Source organism: Phyllostomus discolor, chromosome 1, assembly GCF_004126475.2.
Source record: "Phyllostomus discolor isolate MPI-MPIP mPhyDis1 chromosome 1, mPhyDis1.pri.v3, whole genome shotgun sequence".
Lineage (NCBI taxonomy): Eukaryota > Metazoa > Chordata > Mammalia > Chiroptera > Phyllostomidae > Phyllostomus > Phyllostomus discolor.
Window position 1 is genome coordinate 3,516,455 of NC_040903.2, and position 9,402 is coordinate 3,525,856.

The 9,402-nt window shown below is 61.3% G+C and overlaps 1 protein-coding gene across 1 annotated transcript; it reads left to right on the top strand.

The window, feature by feature from the left end:
* The first annotated feature begins 3,794 nt into the window (after window positions 1–3,794).
* On the top strand, window positions 3,795–7,650 carry CYTL1 (cytokine like 1). The gene is made up of 4 exons (XM_028508034.2): window positions 3,795–3,974; window positions 5,820–5,864; window positions 6,009–6,137; window positions 7,314–7,650. Exons 1-4 carry the CDS (start codon window positions 3,825–3,827, stop codon window positions 7,395–7,397), a joined length of 408 nt encoding a protein of 135 aa, XP_028363835.1. The 5' UTR covers window positions 3,795–3,824; the 3' UTR covers window positions 7,398–7,650.
* The last annotated feature ends 1,752 nt before the right edge of the window (window positions 7,651–9,402 follow it).

Below are 9,402 nucleotides of genomic sequence, written 5' to 3' on the forward strand. Positions count from 1 at the left end.
CGCTGCCGCTGGGCTCTCCCAGCTGTTGGCAAAGACGGTTACTGGCTGGACACCAGGCCACCGAGGAGACCTGAGGCCGGCCAAGCACGCATAGGACAGGAACACAGGGGCCGCTCGGGAGAGGTGGGACCCCACATTTGAGCCAGGTACCCAGGGCCCGGGAAAACAGCGAGTTCCTGTTTCCTGTGGCCTGCTCGGGAATTTCCCATAACCCCCTTGGGGCTGGGAAGAGAGAGTATTTCTCCAGAGACTGCATCACTCGTTGAAACCTGCCAGTCTGAACCGCCACAAAGAACAGGGTAAATGGTCTTTGTCTAGAAATGCTAAAGAGGAGTCCCAGGCTACGGAAACGCTCACTAGGTCACAAGACAGCCACGGGCGGGGTCTGCTCCCCCCCTCCCATCCCCCGCCCCCAGCACGGAGCTCAGGACTCTCTCCAGGGGTCGGCGAGATGTTACCTCTCTGGACGGGGACGAGATAGCAAGTGTCCTGGAAGGTACTGGCCACCACTTTGTGGCCACACAGGGGCCCGGCTTTAAGGTGGAGTGAATGAGCCCTGGCTGGTGTAGCTCAGTGGATTGAGCTGGGCTGCAAACCAAAGCATCGCAGGTTCAATTCCCAGTCAGGGCACATGCCTGGGTTGCAGGCCACAGCCCCCAGCAACCGCACATTGATGTTTCTCTCTCTCTCTCTCTCTCTCCCTTCCCTCTCTAAAAATAAATAATAAAATCTTTTTTTAAAAAAAAAGCTGGAGCGGATGGCATGTATGTCCCTTCGGGCTCCGCCAAAGCAGCAGAACCAGAGAAAACAGCCTGCATGAAGGTCGAGGCCACTTGGGTGGTCACTACGGACCCTTCGGGTTGCTGCGGAGTGTGATGGGGAGCAAGTCACTGAACCTCGTTGCCCTGAAATGACGGTCATGGAGTCGACGTGCTAATACTTGCACAGGCTCAGAGCAAGGCGGCACTTCCAGAGCCAGCGGTCACCACTGTCATCATTGTCACCGGGGTCAGAGTGCAGGCTGGGACAGCACAAGATGGCCAAGAGTGGAGCCCCCTGAGGGGACCTAGCCGCAAACCTCGGGCTGTGCCTCGGGCCGCAGGGAAGCGGGGAAGGGTCTGAGGGGGACCGGCCCGGCGGACCTCTGCTCCCAGACTGGGCACTGGGAGGGGACGGCACCCCAGGCAAAGAGGCGTTACATGGCACTCGAGACCGTGGGACAGGGTCCTGAAGCCACTTCCCATGCGTGGAAGGAGGTGCAGGAAATGGGGACGTGTGCCCTGAAAGACAGCAGAGCCTGTTTCACCCAGGGGGTGGGCAGGGCGGCTGGGGGGGGCAGGGTGAGGAATGACAGTGGTCTTGGCGTCCCCACGGACCTGTCCTGTGGAAGAGGGGTTAGGCGGCAGGAGGGGTGGTTGCTGCATCCCACCTCCCCCTCGGGACGCATCTGTGGGAGTCAGGGCTGCCGGAGTCCGGAGGGCGGCCTTGGGGGGCAATGACCCTGGCACATGTGAGCAGACTCCGGCGAGCGCTGGACGGGGGGGCTTCCAGGGAGCACGGGCACCAGGCGGGTCCACACGGCTCACCGCCCAGTTCCTGGCAGCCTCAACCTCTGTCGTTCTTCGGAGCCCCAGAGAGGGGGGCATTAGTGTGCTAAAGCAGCGGCAACGAATCACCAGAAACTGGGTGTCTTAAAACAACACACATTTGTTCTCTTTTGTCCTCCAGGAGGCCGGATGTCCACGAGCCGCCCTGGGCTGAAATCAAGGTGTAGGCAGGGCCGGGTCCTCTGGAGGCTCCAGGGGAGGACCCTTGTCCTCGTCCCTCCCAGCTTCCAGGGGCACCTGCATCCCGTGGCTCGTGGCCTCATCCTCCGGCAGCAAAGCACCGCCCCACCCCCACCCCGCCCCCACCCTGGTGGAGCCCCGCAGGCGCAAGCGCAGCACACACATGTGTGTTTCTAGAGTTAGTTGCCCGCTTCCTGTCCTGGGAGGACGGGACCCCCACCTGTCGCGTGGCTCGTCCCCACTGGCCATCCAGGAGACTCTCCGAACCGTAGCCGCGTGTCCAAGAACGAACACAGAGTCCACTCGAAGAAAATGCTGCTGTGGAACTGAGAACCGCTCCCCTGCTCGCTCCCGAGCGCTGGTGGGCGGGCTCTCAGACTTCCCGTGGCCCCATGTGGCCCCACGCACGTGGCCCCGGGCTGTGGATCAGACCTGGGGGCTGGCAGAGCCTCTGGGAGAAGACGAAGGCGCTAGTGTGTGGGGAATTCCCCCTGGATGTTTGATACCCACACTCTGAACAGAGCAGCCTGACCCTGCAGGGGCAGAGGAAGGGGGAGGGGGTTCGGGGCAGGGGTGGGGTCGGGGGGAGGCAAAGTTGACCTTTGTGAGCGCAGACAGGGGTCTCCAGAGCCCCCCGCTCCCGGGCAGGGTCAGGGGGCAGCCAGTGTGGGGCTGGCTCGGGCTGCGCCCTGTGGGTTTTCGGTGGCTGTGCCTGGCTCTGGGTAACAAGATTAACGGCCACGGGGTTGATTAAATAGCAAAGCCTTCCGGGCATCTGCTCTGCCCAGCTGGACGCTGGGCGCTGACGAGCCGAGAGGAAAGGAGCCTGGGCGGGTGAGGGAGACGACAGAACCCCCTCGGCTCTGTGTCTGGTGCTCCGGGTTTGCCCAGGGAGTCCACGGACACCCACTCACAGTGTCCTGAGTGGGACGGGGTCAGATCTCTTGGAGACACATTAGCTCAAGGTCAAAGGCATCCCTGGGTCCTGGATCTGACTGGTCCAGGGACGGCTCCTGGATCTGACCAGTCCAGGGGCTTGTTTGGGTGCTGGGGCCTGTTTTCCTTCCCTGTCCCCAGTGTGACCCTCTCCCCACGAGCACGTCCAGGGGCCCTGGAGCATCTCCGTGGGGACCTGGAGGCCCTGGCTGGGCGACACCCCAGGCCCCCCACAGAGGGAGTGAGGGGACTCCTTCATCCAGAAAGAACCTCCGTGTTCACCACTTGTCCCTCCCGTTCTGCCCTGTCCGAGAGGGTGCCCAGGAGACGGTCCCCAGGTCCCCTCGCTAACGGTGCATAAAGAACACACACCTACAAAACAGGGAGGTGTGACCGTGATCCCTGCCCAGGGCCAGAAAACCAGATAAACGGAGCGGCGGGGCTGGAGGGGACCTCTGGCACAGCCCTGGTGACACTACCGTTTGTGGTCCGGGGCCAGGCCCACAGGGCAGGGGCGGCCTGGCGTGGGCCAGCTGGGGGAATGCTCACCCACCCCCCCGCCGTGGGTGCCAGCGCCGGCCTGCCTTCCAGACGCCCAGACACGGCTGGTCAGTGGGGGGTGGACGTGGACACCCAGCTGCATGACCCCAAGCCCTGTCCACTGGTGCTCAATCCATCACTGCGGTCCTTTCCCTCCCCCACCTCTGCTGGAGGAGATCGGCCAGCTTCATCACCGGTCCCCAGTCTGAGGGGACTGGCCGCCCACCCCTGGCCTCGGCTGTCCCTCATCCGTCTTGGTCTCCCTCGGGTCCTCCGCCCCCCTCCTCTGTGGGTCCTGCCCCTGCAGGCAGAGCCCCTGAGCGGGGAGAAGCTTGTGTTGGAAGTGCACAGGGCACCGCCCTGCTTGCCCTCCAGGCACCCAGCACCGCCCCCCCTCAGGCAGCCCCTCCTCTCACCAAGGGTCTGAAAGGATCCAGTGTCCAGGTGGGCGTGCTCCACGGCCTGGCTGGGCCCCACAGGAAATGGAGGCGTGGAGGACCACCCCCGAGCAGCCGCTTAAAGGGGCAGCCGGCCTGGGGCTGCAGGAGGCCCCTCTGCACCATGACGCCCTGGCTGCTGCCCCTGCTGCTGCTGCTCCTGGCCGGGCCCCCCGCCGTGTGGCCTGCACCCCCGACCTGCTACTCCAGGATGCTGGGCCTGAGCCGGCAGATCACCCGGGACTTCCAGAGCCTGCAGGCCTCCGAGCCCTCGGTGAGTCCCCTCCGCCTGACCCCGTCCCCCAAAACATGCCTTTGAACCAAGAAAAAGAAAGAAAGTGCTCTTTCTGGTCATTGTTACTCTTAAAGGTATTTTTGTTTTATTCCCATCCTTTTAAATACAATACCAATGATTTGCACTTTCTCTTAAGTACAAAGAAACATAATCTAAGACTTCACAATTTCTGCTTGTAGCTTGCTAGCAAATACCAGAGGGTCTGCTGTGAAACGTGGAGAAGGAAGGAAAAACCTCCCAGTGGAGTTTGGCTGAGGAATCTCTTCCCTGGCCAGTGGGCTCTCTGGGGGTCACTCCCGGAACGGGACTCCACCCCGAGCCGCTGTGGGACCTGAGACCTGGGCAAAGGTCAGCCCCTGACCTCAGTGTCCTGCTCCGGGAGCAGGGGCAGCTGAGCGCCCTCCCCTCGGGGCAGCTGTGAGGGTTCAAAGGGGGACACAGATGCAGCAGGCACAGTGGGGGGCCTGCTCTGGTGGGGGCCGCAGGAGTGGCAGCCGCTGCCCCAGTCAGACGAGGGCCGCCCAGGACTAGAACCCAGGCCTGCTGACCGCGGAGTTGAAACAAAGTGAATTCCAAACTCCATGAAAAACTTTGGTAACGTTTAAGTGTCTCTTTAACACTTGTCAACGCTTCAAACACAACGTAACGTTCCTCAGATGTGGAGTTTATGGTGCCCTAACGATTTCTTTGTGTTTTCTTTGAAAAGTTAAATAATGTTTACCTTTTTCTAATTATGGAAGTTACACAGTTTGTAGAACAGTTGGAAAAGGCACAGAGGACAAAGAATTACTTGCAATTCCGCCCCCTAGAGGTGGCTGCTGACATGACACCCTGGGGGGGGAGTATTTCAGCTTCCAGTTTGTGCAGTAGCAGGGAAGTGTGTGTGCGGGTGTGAGCATGCGTGTGCACATGTGTCTGCTTGTTTGTGTGAGTGCATGTGCGTGTGTGCATGTGTGAGTGCATGTGTACGAGAGAACAGGGCCAACAGCACAGCAGCTCTGCAGTTCCCACACCGAAGTGGCGGCCTCACGTAAGTTAACATTCTTCCGTAGCAAGAGCGTTCCGCCGCGACCTTGCTCCACGGCTCACCCACAGACTCCGTGGGGCTGCGTGCGCGGAGCAGACGCCTTTGAGAGGGCCCTCACTGTAAACCGTAAAACAGGTGTATGGGCTCAGGACTGCAGGGCCGGACGGAAGAGGAGCGATCATGCATTCTCGCTCTAATTTCACCACTGGGACGCTGAGCCACATGGAAGGAGGGCTGTCCGGGTCACACAGGGGGTTCCAGAGAAGGTGTTGGGGTGCCACAAGCCCCACACTGGTGGCGCGGGACCAGAGTCGGGGTCTCTGGCTGTCGGTCCCGCACCAAAGTAAGACAGCAATATGAAAGCCCACCTGCACCTGCACTTTGGTGCTGACACAGCCTATTATATATATGTGTGTATATATATATATATGTGTGTGTATATATATATATATATTGCTGTGTATATATGTAGCAATATATACATATATAGCTCCACCTAGATTACAGCCACGGAGCTCTGTAATACATGCACATTTGTGTGTATATTTATGGGTGTGGACATATTTACATATATTTACAGGCGTGGCTACACACAGCGTAAGGCGGTCCCCTCGCTCATGGGTAATGACACCAAGTCTGCACTCCGACCAGCGGGTCCTGCAGCGGTGTGGCCACAGGACACGGCAGCCCTGTGCGGGTGGGCCTCATGGCCCCGGGCGCCGGGGGCCGGTCCTGTGGGAGGGCTGGCCGGGGGCCCTCGGTGCCCGGGCTCAGGCTGTGTCTGTCTCTCTCTGCAGGAGCCGTGTGTGAGGTACCTGCCCAGGCTGTACCTGGACATACACGTAAGAGGGGGGTCTGCCTGCCTGGGGGAGGCACAGGTCGGGGGGAGGGAGGGAGAGATCTCGGGTGAAGGTGGCAGGAGCCCCCGGCTCCCGTCCCTGGGGCTCCTGGAGCCCCCCCACGAGACCCCTCGCCCCCACTCCCAGAACTACTGCGTGCTGGCCAAGCTGCGGGACTTCGTGGCGACGCCCCAGTGCTGGAGAGCGGCCCAGGTGGACGCCCTGAAGGAGAGGGTGCGGAAACTCTACACCATCATGAACTCGTTCTGCAGGAGGGTGAGTGGCCCCACGCCACCGGAAGGGCTAAGGGGGCGGGGCCGACGGGAGGACAGTTGACGGGCGCTTCCCGCTCACACAGCCCTCCCTCAACCACGGTTGGTCACCCTCCGAGAGTGCTGGGGACTCGGGACGAGCGCCTCGCCTCCTCAAGCCCCACGCTGATGCGGGGACACCACCAGGCCCACTGCTAACCCTGTGACCCAGAGTGTGCGGGGAGGGGGCAGGGCCACAGTGGGGGCAGGGGCCACAGGATCTGTGAGAGCTCCCCGTCCCCTTCCGGGTCAGAGGAGGCTTTGTGCGGGGGCCCTGGGCGCGCTGGTGGCAGGTAGAGGAGGGGCCGGAGGCAGAAGCAGGAGGAGGTCGGCAGCAGCTGGGACACGGATGGCCTCAGCCTCGGACACACCCGAGCTCCGGTCTTTGTCCTTCTGCTTCACCGATGGCGTGTCCCCTCACCTCGCTGAGCCAGTTTCCTCGCTTGGGAGCTGGGGACAGACAGTGACTGCCTCGGGGCCACTGGGAGGATGATGACGGTGCACCTTGACCGTGTGTGTCGGGTGGCACGGTGGTTACGCCCCGGACCTAAGAACCCAGGAGGGGGACTAACGCTGCAGGACTCCCGGCAGCGCGCTGGCCCAGGGTGTGTCCTCGGGCGACTTTAACAGTCAGCGGTCAAGTTATAATGTGTCTGCTCATACGTCCAAGGCGTGTTAGGCATTCGCTCCCCACACCCATTTCCCCCCTCCTTCCCTGCTGCTCCCCGTGGTCTGTGGGGTGGGGGCGGGGGGCAGCGGAGACAGGAAGAAGACACAAATAATACGGTTCTGGGGCGGGGTTCCGGCTGTAAAGCGTTTGCAGGTGAGCTCCGGCCCTTCTCCTCGGTATCCCCGCTGCCTGGCCCAGAGTCATGGCTCAGTAATTAAGGGTCATTCATTCATCCCCTCCCTCCCCATCTGTCTGTCCGTTCAACTGACGTATGAGTGAACTCAGCGAGTAAAGAGAACACAGGAGACGCTGTGGGGACGTGCAGACGTGACCAGCTCCCCTTGGGAGAGGAAGGGACGGGCCGTTGCCATCCCAGGGAACAGTCTTCTCGGGCGGCCAGGAGTCTGGCGTCGGTGTCCGGGCCCTGCAGCCACCCCCGGTGACAGCTCACTCGCGGCACCCCTTTTCCAGGACCTGGTGTTCCTGACCGATGACTGCGGCGCCTTGGAGTACCCGATGCCGGCGACCACAGCCCTGCCCGACCACCACGGCTAAGGCGGCCCAGCCCGGAACCAGGACCCGAGGGGACGGGACAACGTGGGAGGCCCAGCGCAACGGGCCACAGCCACGGTCCCCTCGGGGCTCCCTGTTTACTGTAGCATCTCCAACTGTCACATGTCTCCCCGCCTTCTGGGAAGCAGGGCTTGCGCCCCGACCCCGGGACTCCCCTTGAGCACAGAGGCCTTGCTTCCACCCCCCTGGGCTGGCCTCACCAGGACGCTTAGGTGCACGACCCGCAGGCTGAGCTGGCCACTGAGAAAAGCGCACACCGGCTCCTGGCTTCTGAACAATGAGCTAGGGAGCAAGCAAAGGCTGTGTGCGGAGAGCCCTCCGCATGCAGCGGCCACGCCGCTGTCCCTTCCCGACAGGACACACTTACATGTAACCCAACTTCTGTGTCCTGCCCTCTCCCACCACAAGCTTCCCTAGAGCTGCCTTTCATTTTTAAGGAAACGTTGTTGCCTATAAGACGTATTCACAAGGCTCGTAATTACACAGCCCTGAGAGGACCACCCTTTCATTGGAAGGTGATGAAAAGCAAATAAAGACGATCGTTACGGCGAGAAACCCGTGTCCTGGTGTTCTTGTCCGAGGTGGGTGCTCACCCGCTTTCTGCTGGGCGCCGCTCTTAGCGGCAGGGGTGCGCCCTTCCACCCTTTCTGCACCGGGCACCTTGCCGGCGTTTCTGGGTCTGCGTCCACCCCCCTGCGCAAGTGTCTGTCCTTCCGGCACTGGGGGACGCTCCGATTTGGGCCTGGGGACGTGCTGGACTCGGCGTGGTACCGACAGGCGATGTGGTCCCTGGTGCTCCCTGCAGACACCAGTCCGCTGAGTCCTCGTAACGAAGCCGGGACAGGCATCGCAGCAGAGTGAGGCTCACGTGCATTATTAGGTGACTTGCTGAAGGCCGCCGGCCGGTGAGTGGGTTGAATTGGAGGGCGCTGAAGCCCACGCTTTCCCCAGGGGGGGCCCCCGAGCTGGCTCTCTGCAGCCGAAGCAGCTTGTGTAATTCAGGAAACCTACAAGAACATCTCTGTTGAGTAATGGAATTGCTGGAAATTCGTCATGGGTGACCACCTGTGTTTTGTGTCTGTTCCTCCCTTCTGTGCATACGGGGCACACTTTTCCGGCCTCTCAGCTGATTTATGGGGAAGCCTCGTTGGGGTTCCATCTTCTGTGCAGAAGCCCCAGCCGCAGCATCGCCATGCTGGGCTCCCAGGACACGGTTTCCAACACCCGCCTCCTGACCAGCTCCCCGTGGCTTCCACCCTGAACAAGACGTCCCTGAACACCTTGGTCTGTGACTCCCCGTGCACCACCCCCACCCCGTCAGTCTCTGCAAAGCATCCCTGACGCACAGCACATGGCCACCAGGTCACGTGATTGTTTGTTTGCTCACCCGGTGTGTCTCCTGCACAGGACGGGGAGCCCAGGAAGGTAGGGACCACACCTTCGTGCCTGCACCCAGCTCCATGCCTGACCCCAGGAGGTGGTCGGTCCCTGTATTGTGGGTGTTTATGGATCCCGGACTCAGCATACTGGGAAGACCACGAATGTCAGCAGTTAAGGTCGTGCGGTCCCAGGAGGCCCACACCCCTCCTTCATAAAGCGCCCACTGTTTGCACACGGCCTCTGCTCAGAGCTTCAGAGGCCTGCTGCCTGTGTCCAGGGACTGCTGATTCTTGCTGGTCTGGTCAACATCAAAGCCTCAGTAACACACACACACACACATGCACATCTTGTGGGTGTTCATTGCTCCGGCGCTCTGACCGTAAAACACAACCGGCTGGGCCGCAGCCAGCAGCAGGGACCGCACAAAGCCCCGAGCTTCGCTTCCTGAGAACATCTGAAAGCTCTGTCGTCAGTACGGCTGGCCTGGCGCACCGACTGCAGAAACCGGGTCGGCCTGACACCTTTGCCCCCGGTGGTGGGTGGTTTAAACCGAGTGAGCAGCAGCCCTCAGCCGAAACCCTCCCAGCGCAAGCCTCGCTGATCTGCG